Source organism: Podarcis raffonei, chromosome 16 (assembly GCF_027172205.1).
Source record: "Podarcis raffonei isolate rPodRaf1 chromosome 16, rPodRaf1.pri, whole genome shotgun sequence".
Taxonomy (NCBI): domain Eukaryota; kingdom Metazoa; phylum Chordata; class Lepidosauria; order Squamata; family Lacertidae; genus Podarcis; species Podarcis raffonei.
Genome location: NC_070617.1, coordinates 26,101,726 through 26,121,316, shown reverse-complemented (window position 1 = coordinate 26,121,316; position 19,591 = coordinate 26,101,726). Strand labels below are relative to the sequence as shown.

The following is a 19,591-nucleotide window of genomic DNA, read 5'->3' as shown; positions in this document are numbered from 1 at the left end:
CATAATTTAGCATTTTCAGTGTGACCGTATATGTATCTATTCAGAAACAAGCCCAAATGAATTCAACCTTTTATATATTTTACCCCCCATTCTTTACACTTGCAAGTAAGTTCCTCTGACAGCCACGGAATTTAGCCCAAAAAAACTGCACATGGGATTTTGGCCTTAAGCAAATTCACATGTCGTTTGCATAAGGGGAGATACCTAATTTTACAACCACGCCTTAATTACGTCTGAACAGTGGCTATCATTATTATACAGCTATGGCAATTCACAGAGGTGGTTAGACCAGTCTTGAAAACGCCCCAACAATTCCCTCCGATGTTGGCGATGCCCATGACGTCGGCGTCTGGGGAGGAATGAGCCCGTGCGCGTGGTTCACGCCCTCTCCACCTCCCCTTGAGAATGGGCGGAGCTACAATGAAAGGTGACGCAGAACCATTGCGACACCTAGCAAGATGGCGGCCTCCATGGTTGTTGGCTCCCGCAGGGTTTGGGACGGCTGCCGCCGCGGGCAAAGGGTTCTTCGCCTCCTTCGGGGCCTGTGCAGCGGGGGACAGCGCCCGGCCACCGACGGAGAGACGCATTTCGGGTTCCAGACGGTGTCTGAGTCAGAGAAAAGCGAGAAGGGTGAGCTAGGCGGAAGGGAGTAGCCAGGCCTCGGCTGAGCGGAGGCGGAGGGTTAATTTACGTATTTGTTTTGTTTAAAATTGTCAATCTTTTTTTGTGTTTTTTTACAAAAGTAACTCAGAGCGACTTACGACAGTAAATAAATAACACATATATTAAAGGTAGCATGAAACTACAATAGAATAAATATCCTTTTTTAAAAAATTATTATAACATTTATACTACACTAAAATCAGTGGGCCTACTCTGAGTAAAATATAGTTGTGGATACAAGCCTGTGAGAGGTCCAAGGGTCACCCAGTGCTGAATGGGGATTTGAGGTCTGGTATTCCAGGCCCTAGTTTAACACTACTGTATAACTATTAACACCATGATTTTATTTTGCCCTTTATCACATTTGTTACCCTGGGAGGATTAGAAGAACAAATGCATAAAAAATTAAAGTTACCTGAACATTCAGTGACATACAACAAAACGTATAAAATTAATCGGGATTTAACATACACTGAATATGCAGTGATGCAACAGAGTCTTATGGCAAACTAAAGACTAACAAATTGGTTTTACACCATGCAGGAACTGAGTTTTCCAGGAGGATAGCCAATGATGGCTCCAGTTGACAGGAGGGAGGGAATGCTGTAGTTTGAGTGTCAACACAGAAAAGGTCTTGTCCTAGATCATCACACAGTGTACCTCACCTATAAGTGGGTCCATGAGAAGGGCACAGGCAGACTCATATTGGGAGAGGTCTCTTTCAAAGATCCAGGTCTCAAGTCATTTAGGGCTTTATATGTTAAAGTCAACACCTTAAATTGGGGCAGGAAAGGTAACTGGGGAAAGCTTTCAGAAACTGTGTGAACTTACTTGAGCATTCTCACAGTAGCATTTGGAAGCAACCAGTTTCCAGCCCACTTTCAAGGGCAGCCCCATATAGATAATGTATAACAGAGCAGTGTCAGGAATCTTTCTAGAAGAGAAAACGGCATCCGCCAGAGCAGATACTCTACCACTGAGCTACAGCCCTTCCCTGAAAGAAAAAAAAAGTATCTTGCAATATGTGGCAATGTAATCAACACATTATTTGATCATGATCAGTGATGCAGCTATCTTTTTCAGTTTACCAAGTTTTTGAAAATGTGGCTAAGAAGTATGATTTAATGAATGATTCAATGAGTCTGGGAATCCATCGTCTTTGGAAGGACAACCTGCTGCATCAAATGAACCCTTACCCTGGAAGCCAGTTGCTTGATGTTGCTGGAGGGACAGGTGAGACTCATGTTGTTCACAGGCATCTTTTAAGGAGCATTAGTGCCATGTTTGAGACCATGTGTACAGTCATTTATTTTTTAGGAACTTAAGAAGCTGCCTTGGTCCACCTAGCTCAGATTTGTCAACCCTGACTGGTAGCAGCCTCTGGGAAGTGAGCAATCCCCAACAATCTGTATTGTGAAGAGATTAATGCTATTCAGCTTGTTGCTCTGGAGTTGGGGGTGAGCAATGTATTAGGATTATAGGAAGCTGCCTTTTGCCAGGTCAGACCACTAGTCAAAACTGTCTGTGCTGACCAACAGCAATGGCTCTCCAGGGTTTCAAGTATCGTCTCTCCCAGCCCTACCAGGAGATGTCAGGGATTGAAATTGGAACTGTCTGCATTAAAAAGAGATGCTCCAACACTGAGCTACAACCCTTCCTGTTCACTTTTTAGTTTTTCAGGTTATTTGTTGGTTTCTAAATTGTATTTATATGTTGTGTGTGAATCAGGGTTATTCTAGCCTTCCAAAACCTGCTGGCCTCCAGATTTCATTGGACTACAACATCTATTAGCCGTGGCCAGCATGACCATTGGTCAAGAATGACAGTAGCAGTGGTTCAAATCACTTGAAGAGCACCAGGTTGGGAAAGTTGGTTTATTCACACTTCTGTATACATTCCTGGGAGCTTCTGATGAAGGGGTGTTAATGACTGAAACAAGTAATTAACAGTAGTACAATCCGCTGCAGATCTATTTGGCACCAAGTGACACAATCTCAAAGGAAATGACACTCGGGAAAGTGGGTGGACGTGGTGCTTTTTTATTATTTAGAATACTTTCCGTCAAGTGGTTCTCAACTTGGTTTTGCACAAGGTTGCAATAATACAAAATACTGAACACACACATGCTTTACCCTGCAACGTTTAGTCCTCTGGTTGTTTGGGAAAGGGCCTTGACTCAGTGCTTGAGCATCTTCTTTGCATTCAAAAGGTTCCAGGTAGGACTGGGAGAGACTCCCTGCTTGAAACCCTGGAGAGCCGTTGCCAGAACAGCGTAGGGAGCATTGAACTAGATGGGCCAATGGGCTGATTCAGCATAAGGCAGCTTCCGATGCACAACCTTTCCTGAGTGCTGCTGAAATTGGACTGTGCTTCCCTCTGGACAGTCTCAGGACAGTTGGCATTTGAAGCTGAATGTTCTTCCTAGGTTGAATAAATGAACGCAGCTTGAGAATGAATGACTACAGAAACTCCTAGCGTAGTACGTTAGTGCCCTTACAATGCTTAAGCATTGAATTTTAGGGAAGAATCCCACATTGTGAGTCTTCCTTTCAAAACTAATGCAGGAGACATCGCCTTTCGGTTTATCAATTACGTTCGTTCCCAGCGGGAGCGACGAATCCAGCAGCAGCTGAGATCCCATCAGAATTTATCGTGGCAGGAGATTACCAAGCTTTACCATGAAGAGGATCACCAGTCCCTGGGAGGATCCCATGTGGTGGTTTGTGACATTAACAAGGAGATGCTGAAGGTTGGGAAGAAGAAATCACAACGTCTTGGTTATTCTAAAGGTAATAGACTGGCACCAGCAAAGGGATGGAAAACGTGTATGGATAGCCTAGTTCAACATCTAAGTCCCACCCTTTCGACTAGAAAAAAGTTTAACTTACATTACTCAGATTACCCCAGTACTTGTACAGTACTGTATATGTCAACCTGGTACACTTCAGTTATGTTGGACTACAATTCCCATCAGCCACAGCCAGCAAAGGCTGCTCTTAAGCATCCTGCCCATAAGCACTCAGCATCCTGAATCATGTCTATCTATAATTAGCAACAATGAGTTATTCTTTGAAGGTATGGAGCTGAGTGACTGGCAACATGATAGTTTATAAAATTATGCATGGCATAAAGGAAGTGGATTGAGAAATAGTTTTCTCCCTTTCTCACATTTAGTTGAGATTCCTGCATTGCAGGGAGTAGATGGCCCTTGGGGTCGCTTCCAACTCTATGATTTTATTACTAGAGCTTAATGGGCACCCAATGAAGCTGTATATTGGAAGATTCAGGGCAGATAAAGGACTTATTCACACAGCACATAAACTGTGGAACTCACTCCTACAGGAGGCAGTGATAGCCACCTACCAGATGGCTTTAAAAGAGAATTAGACAAATTCATGGAGGAGAAACTAGCCATGAAGGCTGTGCTCAGCTCTACGGCTGGAGGCAGCAATGCTTCTGAGTACCAGTTCCTGGAAACCACAAAAGGGGAAAGTGCTTGTGTGCTTGAATCCTGCTTGCTGGTTTTCCACAGGCATCTGGAATACGACAGCTACAGCAGTGCCTTTTTAAGCTTTACTCCATACACGTCTGCCATCTTGTGCTGGTTTGCTTTAAGTTGACTTTTGCCTGTAAATGAGGGTAGATATTCTCCTAGCAGTCTGGTTTCCTTTGATGACACAGCCTTCCTGAAAGTTGCTTAGGGTGTGCCACTGAGGAGTTTCCCTTTACATTCTTTCAAAGGATTATCCTGGGTGCTTGGAGATGCTGAAGAGTTGCCCTTCAACAATGACAGTTTTGACATATACACAATTGCCTTTGGTATCCGGAATGTCACTCATATAGACCAGGTGAGCATGGGGGGCATTGGTCAGATCTTCCTGGATTTTACTCTTTGAAGAACACAACAGCTTGTTCTGCTGGATCAGAGCAAGGTCCATGTAGTCCATGGGTAGGTAAACTAAGGCCTGGGAGCTGGATCCAGCCCAATCGCCTTCTAAATCCGGCCCGCCGACGGTCCGGGAATCAGCATGTTTTTACATGAGTAGAATGTGTCCTTTTATTTAAAATGCATCTCTGGGTTATTTGTGGAGCATAGGAATTTGTTCATTCCCCTCCCCCCCAAAAAAATATAGTTCACCCCCCCCCCAGGGTCTGAGGGACAGTGGACCGGCCCCCGGCTGAAAAAGTTTGCTGACCCCTGTGTAGTCAACAGTTCTGTTTCCAATGCTAGTCATTTGCCTCTGGGAGAGGGTATGGCTTTCCTGTGTTGTTTATTATTGAGGGGTAACAGCACAAGAACCCTACTGGATCAGACAATCTAGCCTACTATCCTGGCCTCATAGTGTCCAACCACATGCCTATGGCAATTCGGCAAGCAGAACCTGAGCACAACAGCACATGTGCTCTCCAGCAACTGGTATTGAGAGGCATACTTTCTCTAATGCTGGAAGAAGTACATGGTCATTATCTGCCCATGTATTTGCCTAGTCAGCTTCTAAAATCATCCTAGTTGTTATCCATTGAGCTTCTTTACTTGAGAACTTGGGATTTACGAGACTGAGTCAATATAATGCTGAGATTACGATCAGCTTCAGGAGGAAAAGAAGGCAAAAGGAGAGAGTAGTTCGCCCTGGGTCTCCTTGTCCTGTTACCAAACTTGCACAAGTCCCTAACTTGCTTGGTACCCTGATGCTTTGTCGGGTGGGGCTCCCCCCTCCCTTTCTCATAGATTGAGTTTCCACCATAGCTTACCCAATTTTTACATTCCTGGCTAGCTTCTTCCAGCTGCTACCTGGAGAATCCATTTAACTATATTAATTTCTCTTGCTGCAAAAATAAAGCTTTTAGGTGGACATCATTGAGAGGGAAGGCAGTGGAGGCCTGGAAAACAGGGACTGGCAAAAGGAATAGCAGCCTAGGATTCAGCTGCTGTCACCCCTCACACAGCAGCTTGCTTCTAACTTGCTCAAAACTGGCAGTCACTGTCTCTAAAGGCAGCTGGTATATATTGAGAGTTTGCAACGGTTCTTATATTTAGTGTGTGTTTATTAACATGAACACAACTTGCCTTGCCAAATCCATGTTCTGGATCTCAGAATTGCACTGTGTGAAGCATCATAAATATGCTTAATGTCTTCTTCATCCCACCTTTTTTCCCAGGCTCTTCAGGAGGCTTATCGAGTCCTGAAACCAGGAGGGAGATTCCTCTGCCTAGAATTCAGTCATGTCAACAACTCCTTCATTTCCAGGTTGGGTTACAGATTCTTTCTTTTCCAACCCCTTAAGCAAATGTTGTTTACCTCCAGATGTTTTGAATTACAACTCCCATCATCCCCAGTTGGCGTGGACATAGGATTCTGGGGCTTGCAGGAGGATGGCTGTGCAGGCAGGGGCTGATGGGAGTTAGGATTGGCAGATGAGGGGCCCCCACCCCCCATCTTCCTCTTATCATAGCACTGGAGTCTTTTCTCCTGTGCACTCTCCATTGCAGCACTGGGCTGGGAAGAGAGGTTTAAACCTTCTTAGTCCAGCGCTGTAACGGGGATGAGTGTGGTGTGGTCTATGTGCATGTGTGCATTTGGTGGCATGTGGCCCTTGAAGGGCAGGCCAGCCTTGAAGTCCCACTCTGTTCTGCCTTGGACAGACCCCACCTGGAGTATTTTGTACAGTTCTGGGCAGCACAGGTTATAAAATGGATATTGACGAGTTGGAAGATATGCAGAAGGCAACCAATAAGATAAAGGGTCTGGAAACCAAGCCTTGTGGGGAAGGTTTGAGGGAGCTGGGTATGTTTAGCCTGGAGAAGATTGAGAAGTGATATGATAGCCATCTTCAAATATCTAAAGGGTTGTCACATGGAAGATGGAGCAAGCTTGCTTTATGCTGCTTCAGAGGGTAGGACTCGAATCAAAGGTTTCAAATGGCAAGAAAGGAGATTGATCTGCAATATCTGTATTAACCTACTGGTGTTTCCCCCCACCCCCTTTGCAGTCTGTATGATCTGTATAGCTTCCAGGTTATCCCTGTGCTGGGCGAGGTTATTGCTGGTGACTGGAAATCCTACCAGTATCTCGTAGAAAGCATCAGGCGCTTTCCGTCCCAGGTAAAAAAACAAAACAAAACCCTTTTAAGTCTAAAAACATTGAGGCTGCAATTGTACTTCCTAGAATTGTACACAGCAAGTGTCCCAGGTGAGGTGCACTGTGAAATGTTCAGGAATCCCGCAGTGTTTCATCACTTATTGACAGTATCACCATTGTTGCATTTCAGGTAGAATTCAAGGAGATGATTGAAGATGCAGGCTTTCTGAAGGTGGACTATCAGAACCTGGGCTCAGGCATTGTGGCTATTCACTCCGGCTTCAAGTTATGACTTTCATCTTACAGCGTACAAGTTTTAAAATGAAAGGGTGGACTGAACTCTGATGGCCAAATTCAAATGGCTATGGCCTTGCAACACACTCGGCATCATGCCATCAAAGCACACTAATCCCTTGGGGAATTAAATTTCAGTTATCAGTCAGCTGCTGTATTCTGCTGCTGTAGTCATGTGACAGCTGGGTAAGCACCAGCCTCATCTTGTTAGGGAACAACACGTGAACCACTGGAAGATGGGACTTTTATTTCAGTGAGAATTTTTTAAAAATCTGATGGGTTTAGGCAGTTCTGTTCATGAGGGCAGCTGCATTTTAAGACTCAAGTAATTTCCTATTTCAATCATGTCAACCACCTTTTGTGTAGCCATGTGTGGCACCAACTAGCCTTAAAAAAAAAGAGGTCTGCACTTACTGGGTAAAAGTCACTGAAGCACCAGATTTCTTGCTGTATTTATTAAATATATAAATTTTCAAATTTGTTTCATTGAAATAAGACTTGTAATTTGTTTGAACCTCAAAATGGATGTAGCCTCCCTGTGTAGAGGACACTACAGGTACATACTCTATAATTACCAAGATGGAGGTCCTCATCTACAAAGTCTATTATTTATTGAATTTATATACTGCCCTATACCCAGGTCTATGGCAACACACACACAATCCTCATCTCCTGCTGTAATGTAAGCATGTGTAACTACAGTAACTACCATGTTACTTCTTCTCTTAAAAAACTCTACCATGAGGTTAAGGAGCTGCCCCCCCCCATCCTTTAAATAGTAGCATCATACCGTATTTTTCGCTCTATAACACGCACCCGACCATAACACGCACATAGTTTTTAGAGGAGGAAAATCTGTAGGCATGCCACCCGTAGGCATTTCCTCCATAACACGCACAGACATTTCCCCTTACTTTCTAGGAGGAAAAAAGTGAGTGTTATGGTGCAAAAAATACGGTATATGTGGTACTGCATGATTACAATAGATTCAAGTGTGAGGAGTTACATAAATGTTCCCGTATGTGAAGAAAGCTTGGGCACTGCCATTCTTGGTGTAGTGCTGCATCTCCTGAACCCAAGCCCCTGGATACTGTTAAGTGGCAGTAAGTCTGCCCTCCATCACCACTTTTGGCAGGATTGAATATCTTCATTACAAAGAGGAGTAACTAGCACAGAGGAGCAAGCATTTGCACAAACTACATACAGTATTTAAAATTTGATGAAGATGCACATTGGGTCTCTGTACTTACACCTACAGTGAAAGCTGGATAACTCAGTTGGTTAGAGCATGGTGCTGATAAAACCAAGGCTGCAGGTTCAATCCCCATATAGGACAGCTGCATATTCCTGCATTGCAAGGGTTGGACTAGATGATTCTCCGTGTCCCTTCTAACTCTGCAGTTAAATGATGCTCTGGGCTGGCCTTTACTTCAACACCAGAAGATGCAAATAATTTTCCAGTCTGGATGCTACTGACCTCCCATCTACCCCCTGAAAAGAGGAGATGAGCTTTCACGACTACCATCAAGTGATATATTTGCAATGGAAAGTAGTAGCAGCCACTGCAAAAAAAATTTCTTAACTACCAAAGAGCTACCAACTCATTACAAATTAATGTTGCATTCTCCAAAGTTGCAAACATTTTCAATGGAAAAGTTGAGCATGCACTCCAGTGTACAAAACAACAGGTCTTCATAAAATGCTTGATTTGGATTGTGGGAAAAGGAGATCTGACATGTCAGTGAAACAAGCAGGAGTTGCACATCCTGCTAAGCTAAGTGATATTCTTTTTCCAAGCAGTGGTATGTTTTATTCCTTGGGCTTTAGACAGGCATTCTAGCACTGTTCCTTACATCAAGATGCCCTGCCAAAAGTACCATGATGTCAAAAGAACAGTGCAAGTATGCTACTGGGAACAAGTATTGTAAATGCTTTTGATTACATTAGGTTAGAATGTTATGTATTAAAATATTCCATACTGGAATTTAAATAATCAGGAATCATTGAACATTTTTAGAGGCGACAATAAGTCTGGCACATATTTCTAACTAAAGAATCACACTGACCAGAATGTAATTTAAATTCAGTTGTTCCTTTTGTACACTGCATTAATCATCAAAGCATGCATACTGGTGAGTAAAGATCATCTTTGCAGGCATTAGATACACCCTAGATTGCAGTCTCGTGGGAAGCAGGTGGCGCTGTGGGTTAATCCACAGAGCCTAGGACTTGCCAATCAGAAGGTCGGCGGTTCGAATCCCCGCTACGGGGTGAGCTCTCGTTGCACGGTCCCTGCTCCTGCCAACCTAGCAGTTCGAAAGCACGTCAAAGTGAAAGTAGATAAATAGGTACCGCTCCGGCGGGAAGGTAAACGGCGTTTCCGTGCACTGCTCTGGTTCGCCAGAAGCAGCTTAGTCATGCTGGCCACATGACCCGGAAGCTGTACGCCGGCTCCCTCGGCCAATAAAGCGAGATGAGCGTCGCAACCCCAGAGTCGGTCACGACTGGACCTAATGGTCAGGGGTCCCTTTACCTTTAGATTGCAGTCTCATGCAAAATTACTTGTAAAGACAATGAACACACTGGGATCCCTTCCAATTTATGCATAAGCTTGTGCAACCTCGTACATACTTGCTCGAAAGTCCCACTGGATGAGTCAGTTATGTCATTTTACAAGTAAATATGCTTAAGAATTAGATGCAACACAGGGAATAGTTTACAGGTACTATTGGCTCCAACGCTAGCGCTGTTTTGCCAAAGGCAAATCCAGTTCATTCAGTAGACAAAAAACTATGGTCTCCAGATGTTTTTGGATTCAAACTCACACTAATCTCAAGAAACATGGCTAATGGGGGTTGTAATCGGAAACATCCAGAAGGCCACAAGTTAATCACCCCTGATTTTGGCAAATAATTTGCTATTTCAAGTCTGCAGTGCAAAGCTGGTAGTCATAGGAGAGTTGGCCAAATATGGAAGTATTAGAACAAGCTCTTAAAGACTGAATGTATGCCCAAAGGTTTTATTAGAAAATTAGGACTTGTGGGTTGCTTTTTGTAAAGAAAATACATACAAGATTACTTTTTTGCTATTTTTTTATGGCCACAACAAAAACACAAAATGGTACAGAGGAGTACCTGTCCATTAAAACAACAAAAGGCTTGAAGATCAAGGTATGTTCCCTGGGGAAGGCTGAAGACTTCAGTCTATTTGGAATTAGCGTGCAGTCCTGTAACCAAATGCATGTTTGGGGTGGAACAGTCCCATGTTCTAACCGGATTTGAAGAGGAGAATGGCAACTTGACCCAGGTAGAAGTAGATGAAGTGTTTGGTCTCATGAGTCACATAGCTGCCAAAATTTCTTCCCACAATGCAGTGCCAAGTAGGATTGTATTTCTTGTCAAACTCCTGAAAGAGAATAACTTAATAGCTTAGCTTCTCAAGTGAACAGCTTCACCCATGTGTTTGGAAAGAATATGCAATGCAGTCTTCTAACCTCTTGAGCTATACATACAAGAAACATGCAACAACATAGCCCAGTGACTTAACTTTTCTTCTTGCCATATATGAGACAATGGAAGACTGCAGTCCACAAATCACATTGAAACCATAATAACATACTGACATTAACTGGACTATTTTGGAGCAAGTAGCTTGAGAAGTGCTACAGGGATATTCTATGCAACCCATACAGACGTTCAGGCTGTCTGGGTTTAGGAAGAGAAGTTACGCACAGGTCCTACTTTTGTAACAAAGTCCACCATTTCATCATTTCCTATGGAAATATTTCTAATTCGGGATTTGTCCAACCCCCCCCCCAAGTTCCTGAAATGTATACAGCTAATCCGCAAGAGAACAGAAGAAAAAACAGATTTGCCTAACCCAGGGTTTCCCAAACTTAGATCTCCAGCTGTTCTTGGACTACAGTTCCCATCTTCCCTGACCAGTGGTCCTACTATGTAGGAATGATGAGAGTTGCAGTCCAAAACCAGCTAGAGACCCAAGTTTGGGAAACCCATGTCTTATCTCCCCTGCCCCAGTTCCTTTGCTCTTGGCTCCCCACTTCCTCTCTCTCTGGTTTCTTCCCAAAAATGGCTGTTGCCAACTAGCAAAGCACAAACCAGCAAGGAAGTCAGTTCTTTGGATATCTGAGTCTACGGTGCTCGTAGCAAGGTTTGTGCAGAAGGATAAGTGAATTTTCGCATCGCAAACATGCGGATAGCAGGACCTGCATGTATACAACTAATAATTAGTAGTGTAATACCCCTCTGTGCTATCTATTTAAGTGTGGGTTCTTAATTCAACTGACTTAATAGAGTAATGTCTATGGAACAATAAAGAATCTACTTCACTTTGTACCTAACAAGATTTGGTAAGCATTTTATTCATGATAACTTAAGTCATTTTGAAAATTGTTTAAGTAATGGCATTTAAGTAATGGTTTGCAATGAAGATGCAGTACAGCAAACCTCGTCCAAAGCAACTATGACAGTATCAGCCAATCCTAAAGTTTTGGGGAGACAGTGCAACTGGGATATGGTGTGCTTAAAAAGGGACAGTTATGCATTGTTAGCACTGTAATTTCTCATCTATATTTATTCTGAAAAATAATGTTGTGAAAGAAATTGTGGGTTTATTATGGTAATGTTTTACTAAATCTTGGAAACATGAATTCTCTTTTACGGAGGCTTGGAGCAGTTGATATTCAACCAATTTATATCAATATATTGCTTAGCAAATTTCAGAGTACTGATTTTTATAGGTATTAATCCCATCCTTGTACCAGACTATGCATTTAATACGCTATTATATCAGCTAACATTAAATCACTTGTGTCCCTGTACTGGAGTAGGATTCAATCCAGGGGTCGGCAAAGTTTTTGTGGCTTGGGCTGGTTCACGGTCCTGCACATGTTGTGGTGGGCCAGAGTGTGTGCGCACGCTATTTCCGGGGCTCCTTCTGGCACGGAGCAGGGGGAGAGCACATGGCGGGGGTCCCTGAGAAGGCGGTGGGGGTCCATGGGCCAGTTAAACAACCCCCATGGGCTGCCAACCCCTGAATCAGACCAATCCTAAACATATAGTGGCTAATGCAGCAAGTCTTGAATGTCTACCACATTCTTTGCCCCCAGCCCATATGCAAAACAGTCAGAGTGGCCAGGTTTGCACACTATTAAACTGTAAGTTAGCGCCTCTTCCAGTGTGACCACAAGCTGATTCAATTAACTACAATTTACTGTTGCACTCCAACCATGAATTGTGGTTAATCTTAACTGGTTAATGAAAAAAGCCTGCTTTGATTTGAAACCAACTTGTTTCCACTAATAATTATAGCTAAAACTAAACAGTATTTCCAAGTGATCATCATACCAAATTGAGGCTAGGTTAAAATAGAAGCAAGGGCTACCAAACTCTTCAAAGTCATGCTGAAGAAGATGGTAGTAACCAACCATGAGGTTTGCTGTGGTCTGCCTTCGTAGTGCTGAATTGTTGAATAGCACTGTTGCAAATACAGGGTGTATCTTGCTACAACTTGTTAACAGCTATGCTAAGGAATGTTTTAAGGTTTTGTACTTTTCTCTTCTTCAAGGAACAAATGTGTGTGCTTCCACACTGTCTTACTTATGCAGATATAAGCTTGCCCACTGTCACAGCAGATCTGGCAAGCTTCTTGCAAGCTCTGCCAAAGTCAGAAGATCACAGATGCTTGACAACCCTCTAGGAACACAGACATGCAGTTAGACCACCCACATAGACTAGGCTGTGAAGGAAATGCAGGAAAATGTCCAACTATTCCCTGGCAGGCCAGAACACTCCTACACATACAAAATCAGCTTTGCCAGTTAAGAAATCTGTAGACACATGTTTAGTTAGAAATAATTTTAACTGTTCCCTCCCTCAGTCTGAAATTTCCTCTTCCTCTAAGAATTCTAAACTAGCAGCATGCAACAATTATCAAGCTTTACCTTCTTTATGTGGGCAGCAATATCTTTCTCAATGTTGTATTTTTCCAAGGCCTGTGTAGCACACTCCACAGAGTCCTGCTGCATCTCCTCAGACATATCTGCATTCTTTATCACGGCCTTTCGATCACTCATGGTTACCTACAAAGCACAATGGACAAGAATTCAAAATGTTAACCTGTGCTGGTAGATCCATACACTACACCAGCTAAAAGTCTGCACTGTATAATGGCTTGATTTCCAGAACCATTCAGCCACTCTCATAAACACACTCCAGAATTTGTTCTGGAGTCACAAAGTTGAACCATCTGTTCGTATTTCTGATGAGCTAATGAATATACATGCAGTTTATCTCCTCCCACTGTTTTAACAAATCAAGCATGTAAGATCAAACATATAACTTATTTCTGCAAGAAGAAACCAATATGCTCAACACTTTGTGTGCCAGATGTACTTCAGTAAAACACAGACCCCACCTTGGGGGTTGAGCTGAACAACATACACACTACTTAAATTAGACGGAACAAATGCAGTGTGTTGCAGACACCTTTTGCTGAGCTTGGCTCATTATAGGAGGACCTAATTGGCCACAGATGTCTGAGTTGCCCCACCCACCTCCGGGAATGCAGACCAAGGTATTCTCATCACTTATACCCACAGACTTAACTGTCTTCACCCTCAAGCAGAAATTCCACATTTTCTTACATCCTAGAACTATTTGCCCACAAGATACCCTTTGTACAGCTCGCAAGAGGACTCCCTCCCATCAAACAGGATTCCCAACTCCTCCTACATTATTTTGATTCCTTTCTTCTCCAAACTCTTTTTCTGTACAGTGGTACCTCGCAAGACGAAAAACGCCAAAGACGAAAGGGTTTTTCGTTTTTTGCGTTGCTTCGCAAGACGATTTTCCCTATGGGCTTGCTTCGCAAGACGAAAACGTCTTGCGAGTTTGCTTCCTTTTTCTTAAAGCCGTTAATACCCAGCGAATCCGCGCTCCGCAAGACGAAAAAATCGCTAGACGACACAACTCGCGGAACGAATTAATTTCGTCTTGCGAGGCACCACTGTATTGCTTCAAGTCACACAACATCTAGCACATTATTTTAAGGTTATTTCCGAAATTAAATGATGCAGTTAAGGGACTTTATTGTTCTATTTTTAAAAAATACAAAATTGCAGGGTTGGACACGGGGACTAGTTTAAAGAAGTTGTACAATGCTTTGCAGAGTTACAATGAATTTAATAATGTCTTCATCAGAAACTTTCCCACCATCACCCCTCCCAACAACATTTGCACATCATTAGACATTTAGCACCCTCCCTCATTTGCCCATTTTTCCCACAAGGCTTCAGAGATTCCTTGCCACACCCACACAATCATACTATGCCTTTTAAGTAAGCCTTGTCTCTCCCATACACACACTACAGACTGAAGTGTCAGTGTCTTGAGAGTAGGAATTACACAATAACTAGCACACTAGATAATAGAGCAATACAGTGCAATCCACCACAAATCCTACCCCTCATGAAAAATATACGCCCAACAACCTATTCAGAAAACGTACTCCTGTTACATCCCCTCCTATTTATTCCCTTCCTTAGTTATTCATTGCAAACCAAAGAGGAGCTGGCTGTGGTTTCTCTTTTATCTCAATAGTTGGACCCCACATGGCACAAAACTATTTAAGAATACTTTCAAGCATTTCTTTTTAAATTTTTCTCTGTGGAGTCTAAAAATTAGGCTGCAACTCAAAGCAAAAAAAAAAAAAAAGTGAAACAGCAAAATCCTCCTCCTCCTCCATCAGGTGACCCACAAACTCACTACAGGGCTCCCCAGTTTGAGTCTTCATTCAAAATAATTAAGAAAATCAGGAGCAGCAAAATCAGCCAACTGTACAGGTTCACATGAAGTGGGGAAGAGTGGATAACTGTCCAAAATGCAGTTGGCCAAAACACTTATTTAAAAGGTTGCAAAATAAGCTAGCAAACATCCAAGTTCTCCAGAACCCTTCATGATGCCAACACTATGTACCATGCTTAAAAGTCATTTCTATACCACTTTCTAATTCCACCCCTCCCCCTCTAATTTAGATCGCACAAACTTAAGGAATTCATTTATTTTAAAACTTTTTTTAAAAGTTTTGCATTATTATGTCTTTTAATGGTCTGTAAAACTGCCCAGAGAACCCAACTTTACGAGAAAACAAAATCTATAATACAGTAAATGAAATGGAAGAACGATTACCCATGATTCCGATTCAGTTGCGCAGATTTATTTATAACTCCTCCCAAGGGGTTTCTCCCCCCCCCAAAATAAGTTTACATTTTACATATTCTGAGAGCCCAACTTATATATAAGCAGAACACAAACGTGTTCAATAAATCAAATAACCAGCTGATGATAATCTCACATTAATCATGACCTGCTTTAATGGGTTTTTAAAACGCCATTTAAATTTTGTACCGTATTAGAATTATTCAAACGGCCTGTGAACATTCCAGAGAACACCAACTTTTATAGGGTCAGAATTGCAAGCTATACTAATGATAATAATAATACCGTTTCTTCCCCCACACGCCCCTCAAACTCCCATCGCCTCCTCCACCTCAGCAATCCTTGCACCGCACTAATATTAATCTGTATTTTCAAACGGCCTCAGGGCAGCTCGCAGAACCCAACTTTTTAAAGGCCAGAATTACATACCAAACTACTATTGTATTACTACTAATAATAATAATGTCGTCTCCCCCTCACACCCCCATCGTCTCCTCCTCGACAGTTCAAGTAACCGTAATGTCACTTTATATATCATTTTCTAACGGCCTCTGGACGGTCCCTCAGAACCCAACCGACACATGGCCGGAATCACGCTATAACTCTCCTCATATTAGTAATGTCCCCAACCGCCCCCTCCCATCATCTCTGCCGACGCCATTATAATTTCCCCGCTTAAAAACCTCCCCGCCGCCCCTCACCGTGTGCTTCTGGTTGGCGGCGGCTCCTGCGGCTGCTTCCTCCGAGAACGACGACGGCGGCGGGCAGGGACGTTGGTGGAGCGGACGAGCAAGTTGTCACCTCGGCGCTCCTCCGGAGGCTGCCCCCGTCGCGTAACGAGCTGAGGAAACCCGCGCGCGCCTCGCCTCTGCCTTCGCCCGCGAACAAGCCTCGAGTGCCGCCTGGATGCCCCGGCCACGCCCTCCGCCCGCCGGCAGCGGCCACGCCCAGCCCAGCTCGCCGCCAGCTGCCATTGGCCACGACAACAATACTCCTCTGAGACTATTGGCCGCCTCTCCTGAGCCTCCCGTAGAGTTTTATTGTTGCATTTTGTTGCAGGCCGGCATGCACCGCGCCGGCGTCCGTTGCTGTGGCGACGGGGCCTGGTCAGCCAGACGGGCCGCGAGGCGGAGGGCAAGGAGGCGGTGCTGCTGGGGGCGCCCTTGCAGGACCAGGCAAGCCGCAGGTCAGCGGGTGCGCCAGGAAACAGCAAGATTCCTCTGAAGAACTAGGAGAGAGACGTTCTGGATGGCATGTCTGCAAGCTGAATGCTTCTGAGCGTATGCATGTATAAAACCAGAGAGAACAGTGTTCTTGAGCATGTGCAGAATGTAATTACTTTGTGATTCGGAGTGCTCCTTCAACTGTTAGCTGTACGTTGCTGCTTTTGGATACTGTTTTTATCTCTCTTTTTTGTTGTATTGCATGCAGTCTAATATGGTAGGAGGCATAGAAATGTTTTAATAGATAGTAAGTAAAGTGTTCAGAGGCCTTGTGGAGTTAGGTGTGCCCTCTCTTACCTGAGAGGAGATCACAGGTGGTTGTCTCATGAGCAGCAGCTAGACTGGTGACTGGGAGCGGCCGTCGAGACCATATAACACCGGTCTTGAAAGACCTACACTGGCTCCCAGTACGTTTCCGATTCCCAATTCAAAGTGTTGGTGCTGACCTTTAAAGCCCTAAACGGCCTCGGTCCAGTATACCTGAAGGAGCGTCTCCATCTCCATCAATCTCCCCGGACACTGAGGTCCAGCGCCGAGGGCCTTCTGGTGGGTCCCTCGCTGCGAGAAGCCAAGTTACAGGGAACCAGGCAGAAGGCCTTCTCGGTAGTGGCACCCGCCCTGTGGAACACCCTCCCACCAGATGTCAGAGAGAAAAATAACTACCAAACTTTTAGAAGACATCTGAAGGCAGCCCTGTTTAGGGAAGTGTTTAATGTTTAATAGGTTATTGTATTTTAGTGTTTTATTGGAAGCCGCCCAGAGTGGCTGGGGAAACCCAGCCAGATGGGTGGGGTATAAATAATTTATTATTATTATTATTATTATTATTATTAGTGGATGAGGCTTGGCCCCTACCCCTGGGCTGTAGGACTAGCAGGGCAGCTGGGAAATCTTATCTGCCTGGCCCATTAGGACACTTTCCCCAGATTACAAAACCCTCCCTGGCCCAGCATCACACTCACCTCAAAAAAATTTGCCCAGCTAGAATATGACCTTGATCAATTATCATACTTCTTGCTTGCCTTAATGGAGAACAGAGGGTGTATGGTTGTGAAGAAGCTAGCCTAGAGTACAAAAGTAAAATTCCCATTCCTTGCTCAGCCAAATGTTTGCTTCTGATCACACCCACCTTTGCCTCTGGCCCTACCCAACAAAGGCCCCTGGAAGCTTACCCAGAATTGAATGCAGCTGTCTTACTGAAAAATGTTTCCCTGCCTTTGCTGTAAAATTGTTCTCAGTTCCTCTCTGAGATAATCTTTTCTAGTCCAGAACATCATGTGGCTCTGCAATGTGCATAACAGCACAGGCACACCCCCATGTGACACATAAGTGTGGTATGACTGCAAATAACATACACATCAAGAACGGCTTGAGTGGATTTTTTTATATATACTGTACCAGCAATTGACTCAAGAATGGAAAGCAGAAGGTAGGAGTGAACTGACAGTTCTCACACTGTCTGGGAATTAAACATAAGAAGAGCTCTGCTGGATCAGGCCAATGGCCCATCTAATCCAGCATCCTGTTCTCACAGTGGTCCACCAGATGCCTGTTATAAGAATTTTAAGATCTTATATATATAAAATAGATGTTCATAAATGAACCAAGCAAAAACATACAAATATGTAAACCACATGTCTGAAACCCACAGAAAAGTCCTAAAACTATTTTCTCTCTTCCAAAATGACCTCAAATATTTCTCTGCAAGGTCGAAGGAAATGGGAAATCTCCCCATTCTCTCTCTCACAAATCCTGTCTTAAGGTCACATTTAAGATATGAATAGGGTATGAGCCTGTGACCTGTGACCTGGATTCAGGAATTGAGTAACAAAAGAGTGGCCAGGATGCCCAGGTAATTCAGTCAAGCAACCTAGCAGACAAGAGGAAAAAAACGCACTCAGATTTCTGTTCTAGTCCGCCCCTTCTGTGATGTATGTATGATGTTTCTGGGGTTGGTCTTGGACTCCAGGGCAGGCAATTTAAAATGTCTATATAAGAGCTTGCACACATTACTTAGGGTCCCTCCTCCCCTTTGTGTGTGTTGGGGAGCACCCTGTTGCAACAGCTTTAATAAAGATCAGGCTTACTAGCTGCTTTGCTTCTCAATATTCTCTGGTTGGTCTCTGTTATTTTCTCCTACCGATAGAGACCCTACAAAAGGACTCTATGGGATCTTGGGTACCCCATAATGGAAAAGGAGCAGTTTTTTCTTATAACATGCCCATTATGGGAAACTGGCAAGCAAGACCTGAGCACATGAGCACTTTCCCTATCTGCAGTTTCCAGCAAGTGGTATTCAGAAGCATTACTGTCTCCAGCTTTGGAAGCAGAACGTAGCCATGAATTTGTCTAATCTTCTCTTAAAGCCATCAAAGTGGTCACTGCCTCCTGCTGGAGCAAGTTCAATAGTTTAACTGTGCAATCAAGCAAATACCAACAATCTCTGTTGGTGACAGATTAATGCTGTTCAATGCTCTGAAGTCAAGGGTCAGCTGGTTGGCATCCATCTGTCTCAGGAAACAATGGAAGAGTGCACCTTCGGGACTGAAGTCAAACTGTTAGAGATTTACAGTGCCTGCTGTGGCTGTAGAGATGGATACAGGAGAGACATGTTTTGTTGCAGCTGGAGCAGATGAAGGCGTCCGGTTTTGCTGGGACAGATGCACCATGGCATTTCTTATTGTTGCATTCCTCCCAGCAGTCATGCATGCAAAGCAGATGCCCTGCCATTGATCTACTGCCCATCCCCAGCTGCAGCACAAGGAACTGTTAAAGCGGCAAATGTGGTTCAGCGAAAGTACGGTAATTTTAAAATGATGCCTATAGAGGCAAAGTTTCACATTCATAAAATTTGAGTCCAAACAAAACATATAACATTAAAAAACAACAAGGCAGGCAAATCAGCAATAAAAGCTAAAATCAAGTTGGAACATATTTAAAAGGTTGCTAACGGGGGCCACTTTGATCTGACCTGCCTTGAGTAAATGCTGTCTACAGAGGCTTCAACTAGATTTGCTGGATAAACAGGATTGTGTAAATATCAGAAAGCATCCCCAACAGGGCCTGAAGCAAGTGTTACTGGAATTTTTTAGTT

The 19,591-nt window shown here is 43.7% G+C and overlaps 2 protein-coding genes across 2 annotated transcripts; one reads left to right on the top strand and one right to left on the bottom strand.

Moving 5' to 3' along the window:
- The first annotated feature begins 423 nt into the window (after positions 1–423).
- Positions 424–7,508, top strand: COQ5 (coenzyme Q5, methyltransferase). The gene is made up of 7 exons (XM_053370246.1): positions 424–630; positions 1,747–1,896; positions 3,228–3,452; positions 4,405–4,511; positions 5,824–5,912; positions 6,655–6,766; positions 6,934–7,508. Exons 1-7 carry the CDS (start codon positions 459–461, stop codon positions 7,033–7,035), a joined length of 957 nt encoding a protein of 318 aa, XP_053226221.1. The 5' UTR covers positions 424–458; the 3' UTR covers positions 7,036–7,508.
- Positions 7,509–10,036: 2,528 nt separating this feature from the next.
- On the bottom strand, positions 10,037–16,177 carry DYNLL1 (dynein light chain LC8-type 1). The gene is made up of 3 exons (XM_053368931.1): positions 15,976–16,177; positions 13,000–13,137; positions 10,037–10,442 (listed from the first exon to the last, which is right to left on the bottom strand). The coding sequence occupies exons 2-3, from the start codon at positions 13,129–13,131 to the stop codon at positions 10,305–10,307; spliced, it is 270 nt and encodes an 89-aa protein (XP_053224906.1). The 5' UTR covers positions 13,132–13,137; positions 15,976–16,177; the 3' UTR covers positions 10,037–10,304.
- Between the last annotated feature and the right edge of the window lie 3,414 nt (positions 16,178–19,591).

Excerpts from the sequence above, each read along its gene's own strand:
- COQ5 (XM_053370246.1), top strand. The coding sequence starts at position 459 with ATGGCGGCCTCCATGGTTGTTGGCTCCCGCAGGGTTTGGGACGGCTGC. Across the intron at positions 1,897-3,227 it reads TGATGTTGCTGGAGGGACAG|GAGACATCGCCTTTCGGTTT; the intron begins GTGAGACTCATG and ends AAACTAATGCAG. Across the intron at positions 6,767-6,933 it reads TCAGGCGCTTTCCGTCCCAG|GTAGAATTCAAGGAGATGAT; the intron begins GTAAAAAAACAA and ends GTTGCATTTCAG.
- DYNLL1 (XM_053368931.1), bottom strand. The coding sequence starts at position 13,131 with ATGAGTGATCGAAAGGCCGTGATAAAGAATGCAGATATGTCTGAGGAG. Across the intron at positions 10,443-12,999 it reads TTGCTGCCCACATAAAGAAG|GAGTTTGACAAGAAATACAA; the intron begins GTAAAGCTTGAT and ends ATTCTCTTTCAG.